The 27617-nt window shown below is 46.6% G+C and overlaps 1 protein-coding gene across 1 annotated transcript in view; it reads right to left on the minus strand.

Annotated features, from left to right (window-relative positions):
* Positions 1 to 600: 600 nt before the first annotated feature.
* LOC130023723 (leucine-rich repeat-containing protein 37A3-like) overlaps positions 601 to 27617 on the minus strand; it is a 49218-nt gene continuing 22201 nt past the window's right edge. Inside the window, exons 6-12 of the mRNA XM_056114348.1 lie at positions 22804 to 22875; positions 21743 to 21817; positions 16586 to 16704; positions 6607 to 8357; positions 5055 to 5162; positions 2662 to 2705; positions 601 to 1094 (exon numbers count right to left, since the gene is read on the minus strand). Coding sequence (XP_055970323.1) covers positions 755 to 1094; positions 2662 to 2705; positions 5055 to 5162; positions 6607 to 8357; positions 16586 to 16704; positions 21743 to 21817; positions 22804 to 22875 — 2509 coding nt within the window. The 3' untranslated portion in view covers positions 601 to 754. The remainder of the gene's footprint in view (positions 1095 to 2661; positions 2706 to 5054; positions 5163 to 6606; positions 8358 to 16585; positions 16705 to 21742; positions 21818 to 22803; positions 22876 to 27617) is intronic.

The raw sequence follows: 27617 nt of genomic DNA on the forward strand, positions 1-27617 counted from the left end.
CCTTAACATGTGCCAGGAAAACTCACACAGCATTCTGCGACCACACGGTGGCACTCTCCACTTTCCCAGGCCAGCACCAGGAAGGAAGGGCTGGTTCCAGCCCCTGCAGGGGAGGGAGTGACTGAGGCACCAGCACTCACCTTCAGGGACTTGGCTGATGCCTACCAGGCGGGTGGCCAGCCCAGGGAATCCAACCCCAGTGCCAGACACACAAACCCCAGGACCGCCCAGGGGAAGAGAAGGTGAAGAGAAACCCTGGCCACGCAGCAGGGGCGGCCCCTCACACTAGCTCACCACTGAATCCCCCCCGGGGGGGGGCAGTTCAGACACCCCCCTTAAGTGCCATGTCCCCCAAGCTACTGACCACCGAGCGCCCAAAGTGCCGGGCTACGCGCCCGCGTTTACATTTGGCTACTGAGGGCGGTGAGGGCACTTGGCAGGGGACCACACGGGGAGCCTCCCTTCCTCCCAACCCATCCATTCCTCGCGGACCTCATTCCCAACTCTGGGAGGGATTCTAGTCATGAATTTCCTGCCAACAGCCTTAATTGGTTACATGATCGATGAACTCTCGGCGTTAATTTCAAAGCCCATCACTGCTCTTATGCATGTATGTATTTAACATACGAAAAAGAAGAATTTTACAGCAGCTGCCAAGAGGCTCTTCAGACAATAAAATGTCCAGGTGGTATGAAGCAGGAGGTGTTCACTGTAGGGCCTCTAACACCACGGCTGCCTGTGATGACTCCTTTTGTTACTCATCCGATTGATCTGAAATCTCCGGGGATGACAGGATCTCCTGGGATCTGAAGATCTGCTGCACATGAGGGGTCTGCAGAGCCTTGACGGACTGTCGTGCTGCGACGGGCTGTGAAGACCCGATGGAGTGTGGTGACTCTGCGTTCTGTGGTTCTAGGGAGCCATGTGGAGGCTCGCTGCTCTGTCGTGCCAGGGGGACAATTGGTGATGGGGGGCGCTGTGGTGCCTGTGTCCCCTGTGCTCCCTGGGTCTTGGGAGTCTTGGCTGTCTTGGTCTCCTTGGCTGCTTTCTCCTCAGGAGTCCGTGCTGCTCTCTTCATGGCTTCCCTGGGCTCCCTGGAACAAGAAGAATACAGTCAGCTCTTGAAAGGGACGTGCCCCGTCTTCATCACTTCCTGACTTCAGGAAGGTATTGGAGCTGTTGCCATGGTTTACCCTGCGTCTTTATTGAAAATCTCATCCTCGTCAGAGGAATCCTTGTCATGGAGCTTCTGTGCCATGTTTTTTTACGTGTGGCCTTGAGTGGCTGATACATGTCTCTCAGCCACAGGGGCCGTCTTCGCCAGAAAAAGCCCTTCTGGAAAAGGCAAGGGGAGCGCGTAAGCCTGCACCCCGGCCCACTCTTGTCCTGCCTAAGTGCCGCCTCCCCCCAGTGGTTACCTGACTCTCGTGTTCCACTGAACTTCTATGCAGCAATAATCCAAAGAAGGTCCTTGGAGGAAAACACGGACGCACATGATTCATAACCCACCCCATTTCCCATCCTTCCTAGGATGGAGGTCTCTGGTCTTGTTTGGAAACTACCTTGGTCTGGAACCATGAGGAGTCAAACCACTAGGACCTGACACCTTGACAAAGTTTCCATGCATGCCTGTGGCAATTTTTAGAAATTTGTCGGGTCCATTCAAAGGGACCCCGTAGACTCTTGAGAGACCTTTATAGGTACCTGGCTTGGAAAACAGGCAGGATATTTATTTCTGGTTACCACCGTTGCCCCAGCAAATGCCCTGTGCAATGAACAAACTACCCACCACACCGAAAGCATTAGAGTCTGTCCAGAAGCTTTTCAACTGGTCGCCTCTGGATTTAGTCCCTCAGGCACCCTTTACCGGAAGTTGGGGCTGGGGGGATGATTCTATCGTCCTAGCTGCTTCATCCCAGATGCTGAACCAGAGTAAATGCCTGTGTGCAATTAGCCAAATCCTTTAGCTCACTAGTTTTCATGCTGCAGACAATCGCCCGTGAGCAAAGAAGCCACAGGTATCAGCATCAAAGGCAGGAACCGCACCGAGGCACGGAGATGAGTTTTGAGAGTGAAGAGAGGAGAGAGCAGTCTTGCACTTTACGGGCAGTGTTATCATGTGTACAGAGCCCGTGGGTGCTGAGTGGAGGCAAGAAACGCAGCTCCCAAGTCAATGGAGAGGTCCCAAGGGACAGGGACCATGCTCTTTCCCAATCACCAGCAGTGTGTTCCTAAGGGCAAGGTAGTTTCCATTCTCCCTCTATTCCTTTTAATAAGAGACAGAGACAGAGGTTGGGGATGTGGCTCAGTGGTAAAGTATTTGGCTTGCATGTGTGAGGCCCTGGGTTCAATTCCTGGCACCACACTGAGCACTGAGGCTGGAGTAGTCTCGAGCTAGTTAAAAGGGCCTTTTGGACATGAGGCTCCAACTCTGGCCTCTGGCTCCGTATGTCCTCCCTGAGCACAGGTGGGCTGGCATAGGTAACAGCCACCCCACAGGAGGGACTGAGCAGCCCGGACTTGCAGAGCCCTAAGACACTAACACTGAACTCAGGAGGCCCAGGTCACGGGCCAAGAAGCACACAGAAGGGCTCCAGGGTCCCCAAGAACCAGGGGGAGGACACTCCAGTGCAAGTGAAAGATTGTCAGACTAATATTTACCTGGATCTTCCATCTTTACTCTGTCTTGCTCTACAAGAATAAATCTGTTTTGGAAAAAAAATATGATCATGATTATCTCGGTGACCGATCTCTCTAAAACCTTATTAATTCCATCGACTTTGCTGTATCTACCCACTGATATCACTTTTTGAGAACAGGAATTCTCTCCTGTTTAATAGTCCCTGGACTCTCCTACAGCACATGACTGAAGGGGCACGTTAGGAATACAGCTTAGTGACTGTTTCAGAGAAATTCAGCGCATTAATCCAAATTAAAAACTATGAGGTAGGAAATTAAAAGTATCTGCCAAAACCCAAACACAGAAACATACTTTTGCACAACGTTTTCTAAACAATGTCAAGAACCAGTCTGATGCCTTTCCCATCACCACTCTGCATCCCCAGTGAGGAGTCCTCATCAATGCAGCAAGCAGAGTCGAGTCTTACAGGAGACAAAACTTGGTTGCATTTGCAATGATTCTTACCCAAAAAAACCCCAAAACAATAAAGGTCCTATGAGATATGTTATTCCTCGGGCTACAGATATCATACGGTGGGTGGGGCATTTGCATTGACTGTGGCTGACGCAGATTCGATCCCAGGACTCCAGATGGTTCCCTGAGCCCCACCTGGAGTGATGCCTGAGAGCAGAGCCAGGAATAAGCCCTGAGCACAGATGGCTGTTGCCCCAAATAAATAACTAAATCAATATGTCAACTCTTTGAGCGACTTAGACTGAAATTTCAATACCTGAAGCATTTCCGTGCTTTTGTCCTTAAGGAGATAAAACAGAACAGTGCAATAAGGAGCACGGGCTACTTTGTAGGTGACCCCCATGTTTGAAAGCGGGATGATAGGGCTGGGGAGGTAGCTCAGTGGGAGAATGCCTGCCTTGCATGCAGGAGACGTGGGGTCGGTACCCAGCACGACAAGAAGAGCAAAATTGGAGGGATGCTAATGCCGTCCTTAGAGGATTGCGAGGATTAAACCAGACAACATACAGGAAATTCCTTGTACTGTGGTTGGCATAAATCAGAGCTGTGTTTGCTGATGACGTCACAAAGGAGCGGCTTAAACATACCAAAGACTGAGAGAGCTCTTCCTCAGTCAGCACCATGGCTTCTAATTTATTCTAATTCTTTGTTGGTGGTTGTGGTGCTGCCAGGGATTGAACCCAGGGCCTCACACATGCAAGACAAGTGCAACATCACTAACCTATATCCCGAACCCCTTCCATCCCACGTTGCTGTTGTTCATTTTTTGAGGCTCTTCCTGCCAGCTGGTGCTTGCGGGGCCTACTTCTGGGGTGGTGCTCAGGGACCATGGAGCACTGTGGCTAGCATCTGGGGTTCCCACGTGCAAAGTGAATTGAAGTTTGAGTCTTTGGACTTATCTCCCTGGCCCTTAAATCACTTTTTTAATGTGCCTGCTGGGAAAAGTCAGTGGTGTGTCATTGAACAGAAGACAGATATAGGCAAGCTCCTGGAGTAACTACCGCACGCTGCCAGGCTTGAGAGTAGCCCAGCTCGGGCTCAGGCTGCAGTGCGGGTGTGTTTGGTTTGGGAGCCACCCAGTAATAGGCAGGAACAACTTGATTTGCTGTTTAGGGGTAGCTCCTGGTGGCTCTTGGGGGGGCGGGGAGGGCATGCATTGCCGAGGATGGAACCCAGGTCTCCCTCACGCAAAGCGTGAAAAGTAGCCCTCGGAGCTCTCTCCCAAGTCTTAGCTGCAGTGTTTTAACTTCATCCAGGGAGATGGTGCTTAAACCTAATGAGAGCTACTGCACTGGATCAGGTCCTAGGAGGGTGGAGATTCTACACTTTTGATCCTTCCAGTCAACAAGGAAAGTAATCAGTAGAAGAAAGTCAGTGAGTGTTAAGTTAAACCACTGACATCCTTTTGATTTAAAAAGGGGGAAAAAAAGTCTATATGGTGACCAGAGAGAGAGCTGAATGGTCAGAGTGCATGCTTTGCATGCAGAAGGGCCAGGCTGGATCCCTAGTTCTGCAAGGTCCCCTGAGCACCACCAGAAGTGACACCCCCTCTCCCCTCTGCACTGAGCTGGGGGCAGGCCCTGAACATCCCAGGATGTAGTCCCCGAACAGCGTACAGGAAGACTACTTTTTGTTTCATCTCTAGCCTTCTTAACTTTTCAAAATTTTCGAAAGCTTGTTATTTGGGTTCATTTCCACAGGGACCTCTTGGGAGTCAGTTCCCTTCAACAAACCCTGGGATTATCTTTGCAATATGAGAAGCAACCACACCTCATTACTCAAGACTGAAGAGGAAAATCAAGCATCAGTAGGAGGAAAAGGGGCTTTTATTTTCCATTTGAACCCCCTGAATCTATTATCATGACATTAAATCCTGGAAATCTGAATGAACTGTTCTTACCTCAATGAGACATAAAATTAAAACCAATATTATCACGACGACAGCCACATTTATCGCAACGACTGCTTTTTGATTGTGGTACACAACATATCCTGGAACTTTTATGAGCTGAAAAATAAAAATTATTTTCATGCATTACTTTTGGAGGGGCCACATTCAGTGATGATGAGGGGTTACTCTGGCTCTGCACTCGGAAATCACTCCTGGCTGACCAAAAGGGACGCTGGGCATAGAATTCGGGTTGGTGGCATGCAAAGTAAGTGCTTCACCCACTGTACTATCGCTTCAACACCCAGGAACAATTAAACAAAATGATGGGAAGGATTCTTAAGCCCGTTCTAAAGAATGGTTATCCTTCTACTAATCTAAAACCCCATCCTCTGAAAGGAGTGGACTATAGGTTTTTATTTTGTATGTGGTTTTATTTTGGGGTGGTTTGTTTTTCAGCCCATATCCGGGGTCCTCAGAGCTACTTCTCGCTCAGTACTCAGGGGGACTCTTTTTGAACTATCTCCTTGGCCCCAATATGTTCTTTTTTTCTTTTTTTTCAAATGTAGGAGTACTGCTATTTATTCAGTCACTGATTAGCTGATTAAATTGGGCATGAACTAGGCCCCAATATGTTCTTAAAGAGCACACCAGATCTATTATGCCATCTTGTCTGTAGCCTTTCCTTCTACAATTTATTTATCTGGTGTGTTAGGTCCTCTTCTTACCTCTCCTAGGAACAGTGCTACCTTTCTACAAACGAGCACAGGGACAATCATTCTTGTAGTCAAAGTTGTGTGGCCACAAAAAAGAGAGCGAGCCAGCAGGAGAGGGAGAGCCAAGACACCCTGGTCTTCTTGCTTGTGTTCTTTCATGGCATGGCCTGAGAGCCCGGAAGCCCCTGAGCCTGGTCACCGTGAGATTCAGTTACAAAGCTTTCCTGACCGTGATCCAGGTTCAGTCAGACAATGCTCCAACACCCATCCCTCCACCAGTGTACATTACCCACCAACAAAATCCCCGCATTCCTCCTGCCACCTCCTCCCCGCCCCCAGCCTACCTCTGCCTTTATGGCAGGAACTTTTCTTCTCTCTCTCTCTCTCTCTCTCTCTCTCTCTCTCTCTCTCTCTCTCTCTCTCCCTCCCTTTCTCTTCCCACCCCCCTCTTTCCCCCTTTCTTCCCTCCCCCCCCTTACTCTCTCCGCTCACTCCATGCCCCCCTTTTGGGCGTTATGGTTTGCAGTGCAGATACTGAGAGGTCATCATGTTTGATCCTGTACCCACTTCAGCACACATCTCCCACCCAGAGCTATCCCTTCCAACTATCATTGTTACAGTGATCCCTTCTCTATCCCAGCTGCCTTCTCTGCCAGCCCTTGAGGCAGGCTTCCAACCGTGGACCATTCATCCTGGCCATTGTTTCTAACTGTCCTTGGGTGTTAATCTCATAGTAAGTTTTAGTGATTTTTACGTCCCATAAATGAGTGCAATCATTCTATGTCTGTCCTTCTGGCTTATTTCACTCTGCATGAGACTCCGTTAAAAAAACAAAAGTCTGTCCTCACCTCACTTGCCTCCGGCTGTTTCTGATCACCCTGGCCTTCGGTATTCTCACTGATGTAGTTCTCAGCCTCCCGCTGGTCCGTATCCCATTCTTCACTGGACACCTTTACGTCCTGCCGCTCACTAAGAAGCTTCATCAGGAGCCCGGTTTTGTGGACCACCTTGGCACACTCCAGTTGCACCCGGGGATCGGAGCAGTCCATTTTCAGAGTCCGAATTACTTGGGCAATGAACTTCCTCACATTACTGTTGGGGATAAGGGGCCGCAACTTCTGGATGAGCTGCATCTCAAGTTCGTCTCTGGGGTCGGGTTTCTGTGGGGGGGAGTCGATGTCGGTGGCCACCTTCTGATATTCCCACTGCATCTCGTTGGGCTGTCTGACAGCCGGCATGAGGCTGTCCTCCGTCCCCTCTTCCTCCTCAGGGGCAGTGCTTTGGATACCGGCAGTTTTCTCTGGCGGCACGATGCTTCTGGCATCCCCCCCGTTTGGAGCACGCGTGCTCTCCGCGGTCTTCTTTTCCCGGCTGGAGCGCAATGAAAGGAATGGCTCCATGACAGGTTTGTTCTGGTGCCTCCAGGACAGAGACGCCCCCCTCGGCGGGGAGTTGACGAGGCGCTTCACTGCACCGAAAGGAGGCCTCCTGGCCAGCACCGGCCTCTGCGGTGCTGCTTCTTTTGTCGCTGTGTTCACTCTGGCCTGGGGTATTCTGCGGCCCAGCTGAGAGTCAAGTTTACGAAACAGGTAGTTCTTCCCGGGGAGTGGCCCGGGGCTGGGAACCTTCATGTTCCGAACTCGAGCGCCCGCATCCTCTAAGACGCGTAGAGTTCTTTTCAGGTCTTTGGATGGGATTTCGTCCTCCGGTGGCACTTGGAAAGCAGCGGCGGCAGACGGGCTGCCCATGGAGTGCTGTTCCAGGGGCACGGAGGCCGGCGCCCTGTGCTCCTGGATGAAGGATGACTCCTCGTTGAAGGAGCTTTCCACCAATTTCCTGGGCCTCCCTGCCAAGATAAAGTCTTTCGGTCTTTCCGGGGCCAGCTGCCTGTGCCGTCTTTCTTGGGCAATGTTCCCCGCCATGGACCAAGCCTTCCCTCGCCTCTGGCTGAGGGGAGTGCCCTCTTCTTTGAAGTAACTCTTCTGCAGGCCCCCGGGATCCTTGAGCACGCTGCTCCCTTGCAGTGGTTGCGTCTCCCACTCCTGAACATTTCCTAAGTGTTTTTTCTTTGGTGGCCCGACAGTTTCCAATTTCTTTGGAAAAAAATGGCGTTTAAATTTGGGCCCGAAAAGACTGGAATGGACCTGCGTGGCAGTTTTCTCCTTCTTTCTAACTTTGTGGACTTTTTCTTGAATTTCTGTGTTGATTAGACTTTGGAGAACATGGATTTTTTTCACCTTATTGTAGATTTCACTGTTGGATTCGGGCTGTATAGAAATCCAAGCCGTGCTGGTTTTCGAAGGAGCCAGAGGATTTCCTCCATCTTGCACATCTTTAAAAAGAAACTTAATGAAGGATAACAATGTTGGTTCTGCATCTATGTCCCCAACCTGTAACAAAGACATTATGGAATCTAGTCTAGTAAGCATATCACGCTGATGACTATTGTCTAGCTGTTCATGATGGAAAAAGGACAGGCTGTTTCTCTCGGATGAGGCCTTCTCTGGTTCAATCGTCAGCTCGGTGCTGGTACTCTTCTTTCGGGCCTGTAAAGCCTTCATGAATTCCCCGTCCATATTACTGATGTATTGTTCTTCACCTGTCAAAAAGGTAGAGCTTGCTTTTGATCATGAAAGATAACTGGGGATAATTTTGGGAGCATCTACAGACATAAGTTCCAGGTAAGTAAACTAGTAATCAGTGAACAAGTGCCGTATGGTGTGTGTGTGTGGGAGGGGGGCACAGGAAACCCTAAATTTACATCTGTGACTGGCAAAAACAGAAGGAGAAACAAAGTGATCATCGCTATTTATTCAGAATAAATAGGGCATGGAGTTCAGTACATGTATTTAGGATTATTCAACTGGGGGGCAGAGTGACAGTAGAGCAGATAAAGGCCTCGTCTTGTAGGCAGCCAACCTGGGTCTTATCCCCAGCACCCCATACGCTCCCTCAAGCCTTACTAGTTCTGACCCCAGAACACAAAGTTAGGAGTAAACTTTGAGCACTTCTGAGGATGCTGCCAAACAAGCAAACACACAAACAATAATCATACGATTATTCCACTGATCTCCAAGGATCAAGTACCCAGTCTTCAGGACAAATATTTGCTGCTCAGTTAGACTCTTTACAGATCAACTATGATTTTTCTTTTTTTTAATTTTTATTAGTCAAACACCATGAGGTACCGTTTTAGATTTACAAATTTTTGTGCTTGGGTTTCAGTTATACAATGATTGGGTACCCATCCCTCAACCAGTGCCCATTCTCCACCACCAATGATCCCAGTATACCTCCCAACCCCCCTCCCCTCCTCCCATCCCACCCCGCCTCTGTGGCAGGGCATTCCGTTTGGTTCTCTCTCTCTCTTTTGGGGTGCTGTGGTTTGCAAAAGAGGAACTGAGTGGCAATCATGTTCGGTCTATAGTCTACTTTCAGCATGCATCTCCCATCCTGGGAGGATCCTCCCAACACTCTTGACTTGCTGCTCCCTTCTCTATCTGGGCTGCCTTTTCCCCTAGCATATGTGGCTGGCCTCCAAGCCATGGAGCAAACCTCCTGGTACTTATCTCAACTATTCTTGGGTGACGGTCTCCCATTTTGTTACTTTATATTTCACAGACGAATGCAATCTTTCTATGTCCCTCTTTCTGACTGATTTAACTTAGCATGATATTTTCGATGTAGTACCACTTATATGTAAATTTCATCACTTCATCTTTTCTAACAACTGCATAGTACTCCATTGTGTAGATGTACCAAAGTTTCTTTAACCAGTCATCTGTTCTCGGGCACTCAGGTTTTTTCTAGATTTTGGCTACTGTGGGCTGGAGCAATAGCATAGTGGGTAGGGTGTTTGCCTTACATGCGGCCCACCAGGCTGACCTGGGTTCAATTCCTCTGCCCCTCTTGGAGAGCCTGGCAAGCTACTGAGAGTGTCTCGGCTGCACAGCAAAGCCTGGCAAGCTACCTGTGACGTATTCATATGCCAAACACAGTAACAACAAGTCTTACAAATTGAGACGTTACTGGGCCTGCTCGAGCAAACTGATGAACAATGGGAGGACAGCGTTACAGTGCTACAGTGCTTGGCTACTGTGAACAGTGCAGCAATGAACATAGAAGTGCAGATGTCATTTGGACTGTAATTTTTTGCCTCTCCGGGATATATTCCCAGGAGTGGTATTCCTGGTGAAATATTGATGTTTCTATTGATATGATCATATGGTTTTTATCTTTACTTTTGTTGATATGATGGATTATGTTGACTGACTTCCAAATGGTAAACCATCCTTGCATCCCCTAGATGAATGCCACTTGGTCGTGGTGTATGATCTTTTTGATGAGTTGTTGGATTCTATTTGTTAATATTTTGTTGAGGATTTTCACAACCATGTTCATCAGAGATATTAGCCTGGAATTTTCTTTGTTAGTGGTGTCCTTGTTTGCTTTTGGTATTGGGAAGATAAGTGCCTCATAGAAGCTGTTTGTGAGAGTTCCTGTTTTTTTCAATTTCATGGAAAAGCTTGAGGAGAACTGGCAAAAGGTCTTCTTTAAATGTTGGGAAGAATTCGCTAGTGAATCCATCTGGGCCTGCGCTTTTGTTTTTGGGAAGACTTTTGATTTCGGTTTCATTTCCTTGATATGAATGAGTCTATTCAGGCATTCCAAGTCTTCTTGGTTCAGTCTTGGGAGATTATAGGAATCCAGGAACGTATCCATTTCTCTAGGTTATCTTGTTTCATGGCATACAGACTCTCAAAGCAGTCTCTGATGATCTTTTGAATTGCATTGGTTTCTGTTGCGATGTCCCCTTTTTCATTTCTGATTTGGTTTATTAGGGCTCTCTCTCTCTCTTTCATTGTGAGTCTTGTTAGTGGCTTATCGATCTTGTTTATTTTCTCAAAGAACCAGCTCTTGATTTCACTGACCTTTCGGATTGTTTTTTGGGTTTCCATGTCTGATTTCTGCTCTAAGTTTTATTATTTCTTTCCTTCAGCGGGGCTCGAGTTCCTTTTTTTGGTTATTTTCTAAGATCTTGAGCTGTGAGGTCAGGTTATCTAAGAGGCCCTTTCTTCCTTCCTTAGGAATGCTTGCAAAGCTACAAATTTTCCTCTTAACACAGCTTTAGCTGCATTCCATAGGTTCCGATAGCTTGTGTCTTCATTCACATTTGTTTCCAAGTATTTTTTTATTTCGTCCTTGACTTCCTTCCAGATCCACTCGTTGTTCAACTTTGAGTTGTTTAATTTCCAGGTGTTTGATTTGTCTCTCCGTGTCTGTGTATGCTTCGCTCCTATCTTCAGCACATCGTGGTCTGAAAAGATTGTTGATACTATTTCTATCTTCCGGATTCTATTGAGGTCGGTTTTGTGACCTTACATGTGGCCTTTCTGTTTTTGGACAGTGTTCCGTGTGCACTGGAAAAGAATGTGTATTCTTTCTTTTTGGGGTGTAAAGCCCTGTATAGGTCTATTAGCCCTCTCTCTACTATTTCTTCCTTCAAAGTCAATGTCTAGCATGCTGAGTTTTGTTCTTGTTGACCTATCCAGAGATGATAAGGCGATGTTGAATTCTCTGACTACTATTGTGTTGCTAGCAATGTCCTCCTTGAAATCTGTTAGCAGTTGTTTTAACTATTTAGCTGGTCCCTCATTAAGTGTGTATGAATTTAAGAGTGTGATTTCTTCCTGTTACACATATCCCTTGATAAACAGAAAATGACCTTTGCTGTTCCTTCTAGTCTTTTTCAACCTGAAATTTATGTTGTCGTATATTAGTGTGGCTACCCCAGATTTTTTGAGGGAGGTGTCTGCTTGCAGGATTGCTTTCCATCCTTTAACTTTGAGTCTGTGTTTGCTCTGACCATTCAGATTAGTTTCTTGTAGGCAGCAGAATGTTGGGTTCAGTTTCCGAATTCATTCTGCCACTGTGTCTCTTGATTGGTGCATTTAGACCATTGATGTTGAGAGAGATTATTGTTAGAGAGTTTTGTGCCATCTTTCTGTAGGGACTTGTTGTGCTTGTAGGGTGTTTTCTTGTCTTATAGAAGCCCTCTTAGTGGTTCTTTCAAGTTTGGCTTTGTCTATGAAGTTCCTGAGCTGTTGTTTATCCATGAAATAGTGTATGGTTCCTTCCGAGTTTGAATGAGAGTTTAGCTGGATAGAGTACTCTTGGTGAGGCGTTCATTTCATTGAGTTTTTTCACTATATCCCCCCATTGCCTTTGGGCTTGGAGGGTTTCCTCTGACAGGTCTGCTGTAAATGTACAGGGTGCTCCTATGTATGTGGCATCCTTCTTCAACCTTGCTGCTTGCAGGATCATTTCTCTATCCATATCATCCATCATTCTGACTCTGATGTGTCTTGGAGTCTTTTTATTAGGGTCTCTTTTACTTGGCACCCTTCGGGCTCCTTGGGTCCGGATGCCTGCATTCTCCAGCTCTGGGAACTTTTCGGCAATGATATGTTTAACTGTGGCTTTTTCATTGGGGTTGCCTCCCTGTCCTTCTGGTACTCTGATGATTCTTACTTGCTCCTCTTGGATTCATCCCCTAGGACTCTGATTCACCCCAGGGCTATTTTGAGGTCTTTTCCCATGGTCTGTTGTTGTCTGTAAGCTTTCTGGTGCTCATCTTCAAGCTTACTGATTCTGTCCTCAGCTGTAGCCATTCTACTGGTGAGGGCACTCACTGAGTTTTTTATTTCATCTATCAAATCCTTTATTCATGACATTTGTTTGCAGCTTTTCTATTTCTGCTCTCATTTCTTCCGGTATTTTGTTGGCTGCCTGTTCCACTGTTTCATTCAAGTCCTCTTTTAATTTCCTGGATGTCTGTTCCACTGTTTCTTTGAGTTCATTGAACATCTTCAACATTTTGATTCTGAATTCCTTATTGGAGAGACTGTTTTTGTGAGTAGACCCTGTTGGGGGCCTCTGGACCTTTTTCTTCATCTTCCCCTCGTGGCGTGGTGGGGATCTGTGCTGTTTCTTCATGTTGTGGTGGTAGTATGAAGGTGGGAACCACAGTTCACTATGAGTTTTCCCTCTTGGTTAATTTGGGGATTCTGGGTGAGCTCGGTCTAGTGGTCGCCTTTTTCCCCTTCAGGAGTTGTGGCTTCCTCTCATGTTCTCCTCTGTGGCCTCTGGTGGAGCTTCGGGGGATGTAGTCCTTTACATTGGACTTGTACACGTCTACGGGTATTGTGGTGCAACTGGGATGAGCTAGTGGATTATTGGCCTGATGTATTTGAGATTGCCGAGACATTCTCCCCCGAGTTACGTGACGGAGGTCAAGATATGAGTCCAAATTGCTAGGAAAGGGGAAAATAACTGCTGCCCTCAGAGTAGGCCATGCCCCCTATCCACGCCCCCTAGCTCAAAGGCCAGGCTCCCTGGCTCAGAGGCCACACCTACAGGACCAGGCTGACCGCTGGTTCGGCTGGGACTAGGGGAGCTAGAAACAGTAGTTGGGGGTTGGAAGGTGCTGTTTCTCTTTAACTCTTTGGTGTGCTAATCTTGTTACTGTCATAGGTTACTGTCACAGACAACGAAGAAATTCCTCCAGAAATCAGATCCTCTTCTGAATGCATCCATTCTCCACCTACCAACTAATCACGATCACAACCATCCTGTTGTTCATCGATTGCCTCGAGCAGGCCCCAGTAACGTCTCCTTCATCCTAGCCCTGAGATTTTTTAAAAGTGCCATATTAAAGGCTCTTTCAGGGTTAGGAGAATGAGCCCCATCATTGTTACTGGTATTGGGCATATTAGGTACACCACGGGGAGTTTGCCAGACTCTGCCCTGTGGGCAGGTTACATCTGGTAGCCTACCATTTTGTCCAAAGTTAGAATGAGATAATAAGGTGTATGTGGCTGCGCACTTCTGGGATCTAGGTTTTATAATCTCTGGGTCTTGGCTGCTGATGGGATTACACGGCGCCAGGGGGCCAGTTGGTGGGTGTGACCCCTGCCTACTGGAATATGGAGGATCTGGGTGGAGGATGCTCAGCCCCGATCGAGCAGGCTTGGAGATCTCAGCCCCGGGACCCGTATGCCTTTGTTCCTCTGCTGGTACCTTCATGCATGCGGAGAGCGGTCTCAGCATGGTGGTGGCTGGTTCTGGAGGTCTTTGGCTGCCAGAGCCCTGGTCGGGACGGGGAGGGAAACTCAACCCACTCCCCTCCAGGGGCCCTGGCGAGGACAGCCAGGCGCGGGGGCAGGAGACTCTGCGCTGTTCTCTTCCGGGATCTGGGTTTTATAGTCTCTGGGTCTTGGTCGCTGATGAGATTACACGGCGCCAGGGGGCCAGTTGGTGGGTGTGACCCCTGCCTACTGGAATATGGAGGATATGGGTGGAGGATGCTCAGCCCCTATCCGAGCAGACTTGGAGATCTCAGCCCCGGGACCCGCATGCCTTTGTTCCTCTGCCCGGTACCTTCATGCGTGCCAACTAATACTTTTACCAACTAATACTTTTATTTATTAGTCCTCAGTTTCATATTGTTGAATCTGGACAGATGTCTAAGTATAGGTTAATGGATTAGCCAGAGTATATGTCAATGTGCAATGTTGAGAAAATCTTTGTTTTGTTTTGTGTGGGGGCAACACTTGGTGATGCTCAGGGGTTACTCCTGGTTCACTGCTCACAAAAATCACTCCTGTTGGTGCTTGGGAAACTGTATAGTATGTCGGCAATGGAATTCAGGTCATTTGTGTGCAAGGCAAGTCCCCTACCCACTATACTATCTCCCTACCCGCTGTCCTATCTCTCTGGCCCCTGAAATAACATTGGAGATCCCAAAATTGGGGAAAACAACTCTTATTAGATGTGTATTTGCCTTCACTTACTTCCTAATACTTCCAGCTCTACCTAGGGAACCATACAAAGTTTCTGACTTCTTGAAGGTCAAGTGTAAAATTGTGCACTTGGGTTTCTTTTGGTGTGGGGGGCGGTGGGGTCAAACCCAGCAATGCTCAGGGGTTACTCCGGTCTCTGTGCTCAGGGATCACTCCTGGTAGTAATTTGGGATCATCTGAGATGCTAGGGATCCAACCCAGGTCTGCCATATGCAAGGCAAGTGCCCAATTGCTAGACTATCTTTCCAACCAAACTTTACTGAGAATTAAAAGTTCTTTTGGTGGTGGTGAAATTTAGAGGGGGAGTTAAGGGATGTGAGGAAGAAGCATGGACTTGCAGGGAGTCCCAGACTGGGAACACAAGATCTAGGCATTAGGCATATTTAACACTTTTTGTTTTTCTATTATTCACTTAAAAATGTTATTAGTATTTTTATTCTGAATTTAGATTATTTGGTTTAGTTATTCTTTGGGGCTGGAGCGATAGCACAGCAGGTAGGGCGTTTGCCTTGCACGCAGCCAACATGGCCGACCTGAGTTGGATCCCTCCGCCCCTCTCGGAGAGCCAGGCAAGCTACCAAGAGTATTTCGCCCACACAGCAAAGCCTGGCAAGCTACCCGTGACATATTCGATATGCCAAACACAGTAACAAGTTTCACAATGTTACTGGGCCCGCTCGAGCAAATTGATGAACAGCTGCAGGACAGTGATCAGTGATCAGGTATTCTTTAAATAACATTATTATTATTATTATTATTATTATTACTTTTTAAGTAACATTATTAAAGTTGAAGTAACATGATTACAAAATACGAATGCTATTGGTTTCCATGTACAAAGTGAACTTTACCTGGACCACCGCCGAAGTGCCGAGACACCACAGTTCATACATCCCCTCTAATCTGACTCTTTCCCCGCCCCCCCAACAAATCCCCAGGTTTGATGTTCATCTTATGAAAGGTGAGTCGTAAATGTTGTTATGCCCATCTCTGAGAAGAGAGTAATAGATTTGTTAAAAATTGATTTTAAAAGTAACATTATCTTTGTGTAAGAAGCAAAGTGATGTGATATGCCCAATTGCTGATAGCGAAGCAGATTCATAATATCCCGGCATGAAAACACTTTTTTTGGTGGTATGTGTGTGTGTGTTGTGTGTGTGTGCGTTGTGTGTGCGCATGTGCTCGTGCATTCGCCATACAGCAGTGCCCAAGGGATACTCTCAGCAGTTCTTCGAAAATTATTTTATGGGGGATTGAACCCACACCTCCCACATGAAAAGCATGTGTTGCAACCTATTGATCTATTTTCCTGGGCCCCTAAAAGGACACTGCGGAAGTTATCAAGTAAACTTACTATGTGGAAATATATAAGGGCACCTGAGTGCTTTGTGGATTTGAAGGGTTAAAATTCAAAGTAGGTTTGGAGGTGGGGATGCTCTAAGAATCCATCATTAGAAGGACTGAGTGGCAGCCTATGCTTAGAAAACCAGAATTTCTCAGGCTCTAAGCAAAACGTGCATAAGATAGTATGACTTGTACTTGCCTATAAAATTATAAAAACACATGCAATAAGGTAGCTACACCAGTCCTATAAAGAAAAGGGCAACTGATATTTCTTGTGTATAAAATCTGTTTGCAAACTGCATTGTGTGGCTGAGCTCTCATCTGGAGGACCAACACCTTGCCCAGAGAGTGGCACTCAGTTGTGACCATGAATGATAGCTCCCTTTCCCACTTCCATCCCTTTCTTCCATTCCTCTTAAACCTTCAGGTCATTCATATACTGCGAAGGTAATGATGTGGCTGAGATTCTGACTTTTGCCAAGGGAAATAGCTCATGGAAATATAGGGAGTTGAACTCCGAATAAAAATAATGCACTCCATAATCAGCTTCAAATGTACCATCAGTGATTAAAATAAAAATGAAACATAAATTAAAAACCTATCAGCAGGCAATCCAACTCACCGCAGGGTGTACTACTGGTAAGACATTCACTGTCACAACGTAGTTTGACTGTCTTGTAGACAACGTCAATATTATTTTTAAATTGGCAGAGGCAGCAGGTTAGATGGTTAGGTAAGATCCTATGAATGGAAACACAGAGAATTAAGTGCAGAGTCAAGAGGTTACTTTAAATAGGTAGAAGAGGCAGTCAAGGCCACTGAGCAGCTATTGAAAAAGTTCCTGAGAAACATGGATGAGGTGTTGCTCAAACTCTGAGGTGGTGGGAACCCAACTGGGAGGTGATGCATGCAAAGCGTGTACTATTGCTCCAGCCCTCAGAAAACTGAGTTTTGTTTTTTGGTCATATCTGGTGGTGCTCAGGGGTTGCTCTGGGCTCTTGGCTCAGGGATCATTCCTAGCAGGCTCGGGAAACCATAGGCAGTGCGAGAGGCTGAATGTGGGTTAGCCACATGCAAATCAAATACCTAACTCACTATCCTATCTCTCCAGCTCCCAGATAACAATAAAAAAACATCAGTTACAACCTGGGGTGTTATTTCTCTATGGAGTGATCAGTCGGGGGCGCAGAGATAAGCAACATTCATGGAATGAGGTAGCGTGGAGGGCCAAGAGTTCTCTCAGACAAATGGCATTAATCAAACCCAGCAACCTTCTTTTATTGTAATACAGTACACTAGGGGATGCATCACAAATCCATGTGGACAAAAGGCTATTGATCTTGCTCTGTCGATGATTAACCTCCCATCCCCATATTTCAATCATCTACATTTCCGTCTAGACAGGATGTCCCCTCTAACTTTGCCTAAACAAAGCATAGCATAATCAATCAGTGTCAAGAAGGAGCTGCATCATGACATGCTGACCCCTGCCCAGTTCAATCAGAGTTCCAAGCTGCTTCCAGCATGACACTGAAAGCAAGGCAGTGTCTGTAGGAACTTCCTCATGACTCTGGTCGGGCTCCAACATCTCCCCCTTTTTGTTTTGCAGCCAGCTTAGCCTTCATGACGACATGTGCAGCGTGTTGTTGTTGGGCTATTCTGTTTTGTTTTCTGAATTTTTGGCAGGCTATGTAAAAAAGAAACAACAGAACAATAAGTACAGACATACTAATAAAGCCCATCACAAGGACTAGAATATACTTCTTAGGATTTAGTTGAGTGATCCCATCCAACAATCCACCCCCAATGGTATCCGGTCCCCAGACTTGCAAGTGGGCCTGAAATACAGAGTGAATGTTAGTTTGCAACTCTATGATTTTGTCGGTCATATTTTTGATGGTTTAACAAATGCTTTTTAACCTTTTCCCATGGAGATTTAGACTCATAATAAGGTACAGGAGTTATACAAATGCAGAAGTATTCCAATCACATTTTAGAGTGCGTTGTCTTCTTAAACTCGGTAGCTGGTCACCGAGTAGGGTAACAGTTCGTGTAACATCGGACGATTCCTCTTGTAATCCTGCATCAACTTGTCACTGGGTTGTCCACAGTCTCTGAAAGTCCTGATGCTCTTTCTTTCTTTCTTTCTTTCTTTCTTTCTTTCTTTCTTTCTTTCTTTATTCTTCTTTTTGCTTTTCGGGTCACACCTGGAGATGCACAGGGGTTACTCCTGGCTCTGCACTCAGAAATTACTCCTGGCAGTGCCCAGGGGAATATATGGGATGCTGGGAATCAAACCAGGGTCAGCCACATGCAAGGCAAATGCCCTACCTGCTGTGCTATCGCTCCAGCCCCCTCGTGCCGTTTCTTAACAAACTCAGCAGTCTGAGATCCTTGCCTCAATGCAATACAAGCCGTTGATGCTGTAGCAGTGATGGCAACGAGTCCCATGATAACAGCAATTACGAGGCCTACAAACCTCTTTGTGTGTGGTGCCAGGTGAGTGACCAGCCGGTGAAGAATGTTGGTAGCTGGACTGTCTTCCCACAAGCGGTTAAGCCACACAGGCATCTATACCCCCATGCAAGCTGTAAGAAGATAGATGCTTTCTTCTGCTGTGAGACTCACAGAGTTAAGAATACAAGTGAACATAGAGCAGTCACTGCATGATATTACCTCTGCTACTTTATCCCAGCTAATACCCCCTTTCAGCATGACATATGGCAGTGGGACACAAGCCTGTATACAGCGGGTAAGATTTCTATCAAAATGTAAAGTACGTTTTGTTCCGACATTGTTATGTTGGATAAAACTGTCCGGGCTGTCATGTATCCAAAGGAATTCCCTATTTTCCATAGATGATTTTGTTTCTTATGCCCAGGAAGGAAGGGTGTAGGAGGCGGAAAGCTACCTCCGCACCCCATTATGCCAATATTCACTGTATCACTGTCATCCCCTTGTTCATCGATTTACTCAAGTGGGCACCAGTAACGTCTCCATTCGTCCCAGCCCTGAGATTTTAGCAGCCTCTCCTTACTCATCTTTCCCAACATATTGGAGGCTCTTTCTGGGTCAGGGGAATGAGATCCTTTATTGCTACACTTTTGGCATATCGAATATGTCATGGCTTGCTTGCCAGGCTCTGATGTACAGGTGGACTCTTGGTAGCTTGCTGTGCTCTCCAAGAGGTATCTATCTTATCTATCTATCTATCTATCTATCTATCTATCTATCTATCTATCTATCGATATAGGTAATTTGTTGCTTTCTGTCTGAACCCCATCAAATCTGGTGTGGCAATTATGGAGAATGGGTAGGAAGTGTCTTGTGATATGTCGCAGCCGTGTGGACATATCACAGCCGTGTGGTCCAGGAATATGTTCACTCATGTGAGGCTCGGCCCAAGCAAGTAGGGAGTGGCCTGGAGCGTGGCTGCGGTTGGGTTGTGGAGGTCAGTTGCTGGGGCTGGGTCCCTTGGGGCGGGGAGGGCTCCCACTCGTCCCCCTCTGGGGCATCCTGCGTGAAAAAAGCCTGGTGCAGAGTCTGGTGTCATGTTATGGGGTCCTCATTTTATGCTCCCTTCTGGAGGGTGGCCGATGAGAAGATTATCTGGCACAAGCAGGGTGTGGCTTATCGGTGTGACCCGTGGGTCACCGGAGACTGGAGGAAGCAGGCAGAGGATCTCTGCTCCTGGCTACCGTTTAAGCCCGGAGTCCAAGGTCATAAAGTTCTGCATTACCTGGGTTCCGTAGGACTTCACTCATCCGTGAGCTTCAGCCCGAGCATATGGAAAGTGGCCTGAGCATGGCAGCAGTTGGGTAGTGGAGGTCACTGCTGGGGCTGGGTCCCTTGGGGCACCCCAAGTGAAAACAGCCTGGCATGGAGTCCAGTGGCATGGTTATGGGGGCCTCATTTTATGCTTCCTTCTGGAGGAACAGCTATGAGTTCTGGAGGGTGGCTGATGACGAGGTTATCTGGCGCTGGCAGGGTGTGGCTTATGGCTTATGCTAATATTAGAGTTAATTATAATTTGGGACACTTCAGAGCCTTGTATTGCTCCCCAATTCAGAACATTCTTTAGTTCCTTTTGCCCAGGCTGAGCCTACTGGACTCCAATCAATATTTTTTCCATAAGAGGAATCAATATAGATTCTAGCTTTTTCTCCTCTACATCGTTTCCAATATATCCAGTTTTCTAATTCAATAACTTTAGGGAGTTCACATAGGAGGCAGAGATGGTAGAGTATCATAACTTTCACTTCCAGTATCCAGAAACCCATTTGCTGCGAGCAATAACAATGGTTTTTTTTTTTTTTTTTGCATTTTGGGTCACACCTGGCAATGCTCAGGGGTTACTCCTGGCTCATGCACTCAGGAATTGCTCCTGGCGGTGCTCAGGGGACCATATGGGGTGCTGGGAATCGAAGCTGTGTTGGCCATGTTGGCTGCGTGCAAGGCAAACGCCCTACCCGCTGTGCTATTGCTCCAGCCCCAATGGTTTTTTTTTAAGCAATGGTTTTTTATTGCTTCAGTAGATTCAGTAGAATTGTGATATTCAGCCATTCAGTATTGCGTGTGTGTTTTTAAGCAATGACTCCCGTTGCTAGTGCAGACAGGCATCCCTTCCACCCTGATAACATATTCAGGAAAATTTGTGCCTTCTTCTTTGGGTTTGATTAGGTCTCTACCATCAGCCTGGCACCAAGTCTGGTGGCACGGCTATGGGGTCCTCATGTTATGTTCCCTTCTGGGAGAAGTAGCCCTGTGATCTGGATGCTGGCTGATGACGAGATTATCTAGCGCTGGCAGGAGGTGGCTTCTGGGAGTGACCCCTGTGTCACTGAAGACTGGGGGAAACAGGCAGAGGATCTCTGCTTCCGGGTCCTGTTGAGCCCAGAATCCAAGCTCACAAAGTTCCACATTACCTGGGTTCCTTGGGACTTCACTCATGCGTGAGACTCAGCCCGAGTGAGAGGGGAGTGGCCAGGAGCATGGTGGTGGTTGGCTTGTGGAAGTCGACTGCCGGGCTGGGTCCCACAGGAGTGGGGGGGGGGGGGGAATGAGAGAGACAGGCCCATCCCCTATCCCTGGAGGCCTGGAGTTTGCTGTCACTGAAACTGCATACCTGCACTTCTCATTGGGTTCTGGATGTTGGTGGCCCCTGGGATTTTTAGGGGGCAGGTGGGACCCTGGAGGTCATGCCCACAAACTGCCTCTGGCTGCTTCTTAAGCTCCTTAATGGTCATGATCCAGAGATACACAAAAGAATTTCTGAACTGAGCAGCTCTCTGCCTTCTCCCCATCCTAATTATCTAAAACTTTAGAATTCCAGGAACACACAGCCACTTTTGTGGCCGAACGGCATTGTACTATTCATAACAAGCAATACAAACGAGAGTATGAGGGAAATTGTCTGCCATAGAGGCAGGGGGAGGGGTGGGATGGGGGCGGGTATACTGGGGACATTGGTGGTGGAAGATGTGCACTGGTGGAGGGTTGGGTGTCCTATCATTGTATGACTGAAACTCAAACAGGGAAGCTTTGTAACTGTATCTCACGGATTCAATGATTTTAAAAAATAAATAAATAAAATTACCATTCTGAAAATAAAGTAATGTGGAGTTCATGCCAAATTCAATTAGCTTAATCAATGGCTGAATAAATACCAGTACCCCTACAAAAAGAGGGAGAGAGAGAGACTGAGAGAGAGAGAGAGAGAGAAAGAAATAAACAAGCCTTAAAAAAATTAAGTGAATTAAATGTCAGAAAATCAACTTACAGTTTTTCTAGCTTAAGATTCATCATGAGGATGTTTTGAACTGCTGCAAGTGTCACTTGTGTTGCTCCCATGTCTCTGAGGGAGAAAGCACAAGCATGATGTGAATCCAAATACAGAAGCTCTAGAGTTAAATAGATGAGATAAATGAAGTGATAACTTTGATTCTGGCTTTGCTGTAAATCCAGGTCAACTGTTTGCTGTAGACTATAATTCCAGAGAGCTCTTGCTGATAAAAGACTTTTCTATCATCAAATTAATGACACTTTGGAGAATAAAAAAATTTCCTTCCTTCCTTCCTTCCTTCCTTCCTTCCTTCCTTCTTTCCTCCCTCCCTCCCTCCTTCCTTCCTTTTCTCCCTCTCTCTCCCCTTCCTTCCCTCCTTCCTTCTCTTCTTCCCTGATTCCCTTCTTCCTTCCTTCCTTCCTTCCTTCCTTCCTTCCTTCCTTCCTTCCTTCCTTCCCTCCCTCCCTCCCTGCTTCCTTCCTTCCTTTCTTCCTTCCTTTCTTGTCCGACTTCTCATTCTAAATTGTATCTACTCCTTTCAATGATTCTTTTTCATGTGAGCTGCGGGTGGCCTTGGATTTTGGCCACATCTGATAGTACATGGGGGATATGTTGGGCACTGTACTTGTGGGTTACTCTGAGTAGAGATCTGGGGAACACATAAGGGGCCAGAGGTCGAATCCAGGCCTCCAAGCAAGCAGTGCATGGGCTCCAACCACTCACCTATCTGGTCCTCTTTTCTTTACTTTCTTTTTTCAATAATGTGTCCATTATTACTTGTTACTTTCTGAATAAATAATACTTCTACACGCATCTGTATGTTTCTTATCTATATGTACTCAACATAGCTCTTTTCCTCTGTTGGCTGTTGCCCATGTCATTCTTTCTTAATCTTTTCCTTTGAGAATAACTGTCATTTCAATAATCCAGTGTTAAAATTAAAATTATAACTTTTAAATTCAATGCAAAACACTTTATCTTTGACAAAAGTGGAGAAAAATAAAGACAGCAAATCATAGCAGAAACCATATAAGCTACAAACTTATTACAATACTTACAGATATTTTAATGCTGGCAATTTAAAAAGATAAAAATCTTCAATAGTTGTTAGGGGATTATGGTTGAGAATTCTAAAAAAAGAATTAAAATTATATGCATAATCAGTATGTAGCATTAACATTTATATTTAATTTATTGGCATGAAAAGGTAAAGGTAAAGGTAAAGGCCCTCCCGTTGATCGTCGATTTGCTTGAGCGGGCCCAGTAACGTCTCCATTGGAGACTTTGTTGTTACTGTGTCTGGCATATCGAATACTCTCGGTAGCTTGCCGGGCTCTCCGAGAGGGGCGGAGGAATCGAACTCGGGTCGGCCATGTTGGCCGCTTATAAGGCAAACGCGCTACCCGCTGTGCTATCGCTCCAGCCATTGGCATGAAATTTGAAGGTGAAAAAACATTATTTTCTGTGATTATTTATAATCACGCTTAGAATCCATAAAGCATTCTTTTTTTTTCTTTTTGGGTCACACCTGGCGATGCACAGGGGTTACTCGTGGCTCATGCGCTTAGGAATTACCCCTGCTGGTGTTCGGGGGGAACATATGGAATGCTGGGAATTTAACCCGTGTCAGCCGCGTGCAAGGCAAACACCCTACCCGCTGTGCTATTGCTCCAGCCCCAAGCATTCTCCCTTTGAGAAACACCCAAGTCTCTAGATGACAAAGTGAAGGGGAACCGGGGGGGGGGGGAGAAAATAAATGTAGAGCAAAGAAAAAATATGCTGACAAATTTTTCCAAGTTGAAAACTCTAGGAATAGGGGCCAAATAGAACAGCAAGTGGGGCACTTGCCTTGCATGCAGCCCACTTGTGTTTCATTCCTGGAACCTTACACAGGCCCTGGAACACACCAGGAGTGATCCCTGAACACAGCGTCAGGAGTAAGCGCTGGGCACCACTGGGCATGTCTCCCCATCAACCCCAAAGAAGAAATAAAAACCTAGGAGTGATGATGTCTGCAGAAGTCCTTGCTCTGCAGCAAATATTATTTCTAATGGATGCCTCTACAATTCAAAATGTTTCTTACACCCTGAGAAATTCAAACTACTTCATGACAACACACCCAGCTAAAGATTAAAATAGGGTCAATCCTTGGTTTTGGACAAAGAAGACATGGTCAATGGAAGAGGAGCTGTTAGAAGCTGTCTTCTTACCAGTCATTCCCACAGAGATCTTTGTGCCCAGACCTTTGTCACGCTGTATGTGATCACGGACTCACCTGTCAGTCTCCTGGACTTTCAGCTTCTTGAATGCCAGGGTCACCTGACTGTCACTGGTCTGACAATATCGGGTATTTACTAGATACTTCAGAAATAACATTATGGATATATTGGTCAAATGAACCAGTTCCTGCCCTCCCTCCCTCAGTTCCTCTCTCTTTTCTTTCTTTCTTTGGTTTGTGGGTCACACCCAGGAATGCTCAGGGATTACTCCTGGTGGTGCTTAGGGGACCATATGGAATGCCAGGCATCGAACCTTGGTCAGCCGCCTGCAAAGCACGCACCTTTCCTGCTATATTATCACTCCAGTACCAGAAGCAGTTCATTTTTGACAAAAGATTTTGTTCCAAGATGCTAGAATGAATTTTCTTCTTTTAAAAACATGCAAACTCTTTAAAACAAGCAAAGAAATACACAGGAGGGAAAAAAAACAGAAAGAAATTTTCAGTAAACTCTATTCAAGAAACACTGGCATACCCTTGCAGGATAGATAGATAGATATAGATATACATAGATATATATCCGCCACGCTCCAGGCTCCTTTCCAGATGCTCAGGCCAAGCCTCACGCATGAGTGTAGCCCCACAGAACCAGGTGAGGTGGGACTTTGTGACCTTGGACTCCAGACTCAATGGGGCCCGGAAACAGAGATCCTCTGCCTGCTTCCCCCAATCTCTGGAGACCCAGGGATCATGCCCATAATATCCACCCTGCAGGTGCCAGATAAATACCTCATCTGCTGACCTCCACTACGCAGCTGCCCCCATACTGCAGGCCGCTTTCTGGACAGTGTGGCCACAAAGCGCCATGCAACACAGCATAAGACACTTAATACCCATTTTCCAAAATTACCGCACCACTTTTGATGGGGTTCAAATATGGTGTAAACTATGGGAATGCCTGTAATGGTGATTAGAGGCCTCCCTAAAAGCCTCCATCCCTCTCAGAGAGCCTGGCAAGCTACAGAGAGTATCCCGCCCACACGGCAGAGCCTGGCAAGCTCCTGCCGACCTCACACATGAGTGTAGCCTCACAGAAGCAGGTGAGGTGGGACTTTGTGACCTTGGACTCCAGGCACGTACCCGTGGCATATTTGATATGCCAAAAACAGTAAAAACAATGGGCCTCATTGCCCTGACCTGAAAGAGCCCCCAATACGGCAGTGTTAATAAGGATAAACAAAGAGAGGCTGATAAAATCTCAGGGCCGAACTAGGCTGCCAAAACGAAGGACTAAAATGACTTTACTTTCAACGAACGTACGCTAGCATCCGAAGCACCCATCAAGGACCTGATGGTGCAATCGCAGATTAAGTATGACATCATTGGTCTGACCGAGATGAGAAGGCATCGATCACATCATGCCATTTACAACACTGGAGAAGAACTGTTCCTTGGAACATGTGACAATAGAGGTATCGGTGGTGTTGGTGTCCTGGTCAACATGAACTTGGCCATGAGCATTGATTCATATGAATGCCTAACAACCCAAATCAGACGATTACGCTTGAATAGATGTGGCTCTCTGCTGGCAGTTTCCATCTTTGTTGTCTATACACCAATATCCAACTACGATGAAGAAGGTATTGAGAAGTTCTACATGGAGCTGAAGAAGTTCTATAAAGAAGACCACACCTCCTACAAGATCACTGTAGGTTATTTTAATGCCAAGATAGGACTGAGGAGGTTGCCCGAAGAACTCCACATTGGGACCAATGGCCTAGAATGGAACGAACAGGGTGAGAGACGATCTGAGTTCACCTTGTTGACCAAGACCATACATGGTAACTCACAGTTCCAGAAGGCCAAATCTAAACATTGGACATGGGAGTCCCCTGGGGGACAGTTCCACAGTGAAATTGACCACATCATTTTCAATGGACCGTTTTGCCTGACTGATGATGCTGTTGTCCCAAAATTCCAAAACGGATAGGACAACCATCTCCTTCATGCAAAATTCTACTTCACAGAGCAGGGAGAAAGGACTGCAAAGTTTAAGAAGAGAACTTCCAGAATGACCACCAAATGGGAGCTCTTTGGCACTACTGAGGCAACGTAGGAAGATGCCGTCGCTGACATCAACGAGGAATCCAATTGACTGGTTCAGCACCTCCATGACTGCTCAAGGAATGCCAAGAGTGGGAAAGTCACAAACAGATGCCTGTCTTAGGAAACTCTCGAGCTCATTTGCCAACGTGGTTTGCAGCAAGCCTCTGGCAATCACAAGCTAATGTCCGAGCTCGCAAAGCTGTGCAGAAAAGCGATAAAGGAAGACCTCAAAGAGAGAAGAGCAATAGTGTTGGCTGATGCGGCAGAAGCTGGGAAAAATATTCGCAACACCTGCCTGTCCTTCGCCAACTATAAGTAAGACCAAGATGACTGCCCTCCGATGTCCTGTTTGATCTATCACATCTTCCAGAAGGGAAATGGAGAAGATTGTTCACGACTTCTACTTGGATCTCTTCGATAGCCATGTCCAAGTGCCCACATACAAATTCCGCAGGATGGATATGTCGTTCCCAACGTCCTCCTTTCCGAAATCCGACACGCCATTTCGTTGGTAAGAAGTGTACACCACCTGGCCCAGACAAGGTCAGACCCAAACACCTGAAGAATCTGACACCAGTACTGGTCAATACACTGGCTTGGCTCTTCACACTCTACCTATCTGAATGCAAGGTTCCTTCCCAATGGAAAACCAGCAGGACCATTCTGTTGTACAAGAAGGGAGACATCCAGGACATTGGCAACTATCGCCTGATCTGCCTGTTGTCCATCATCTACAAGCTGTCATCCTGAATAGGATTGGCAGAACACTAGAAGATGGACAACCATGCGTGCAAGCCGAGTTCCGAAAGAGATTCAGCGTGATCGACTATATCCACTACGCTCACTGAGATTTCGCAAGAGTTCAAGATGCCAAAGATGCCACTCTGCCTAACGTTCATCGATTTAAAAAAGGTCTTTTATTCTGTTGAGACTGACGTGGTCATCGAAGCCCTAGCCCAACAGAGCAGTCAAACTCAGTACATCAGGATCCTCTGTGGCTGTATTACGGATTCACCACTAGGACCTCACCATTCTACAAGAAAGTGATCATCGATGTTAAGAGAGGGGTTTGGCAGAGCGATACCATTTCACTGAAACTCTTCAGTGCCACCCTCAAGAACGTCATGTGATGACTGGAATGGGAAGGAATGGGAGTAAAGATATACAGTCAGCAACTACACCACCTCTGCTTCGCTGATGACATCGTTCTAATAACAGCAAACATTAACCAAGCATCACAACTGCTGGACGACTTTGACCGTGAGCATGAAAAGGTCAGACTGCAGCTGAACCTCACAATGCCTGGGAGGCTGGAGAGATAGCACAGCGGGTAGGGCACTTGCCTTGCACGCGGCTGACCCGGGTTTGATTCCCAGCATCCCATATGGTCCCCTGAGCACTGCCAGGAGTAACTACTCCTGAGTGCAGAGGCAGGAGTAACCCCTGTGCATTGCCAGGTGTGACCCAAAAAGCAAAAAAAAAAAAAAAAAAAAAAAGAAAAGAAAAGAAAAATAACGACTGCCCGCCCAATATGGGCATTCCTTAAAA

Source organism: Sorex fumeus, unplaced genomic scaffold (genome assembly GCF_029834395.1).
Source record: "Sorex fumeus unplaced genomic scaffold, SorFum_2.1 ptg000001l, whole genome shotgun sequence".
Lineage (NCBI taxonomy): Eukaryota > Metazoa > Chordata > Mammalia > Eulipotyphla > Soricidae > Sorex > Sorex fumeus.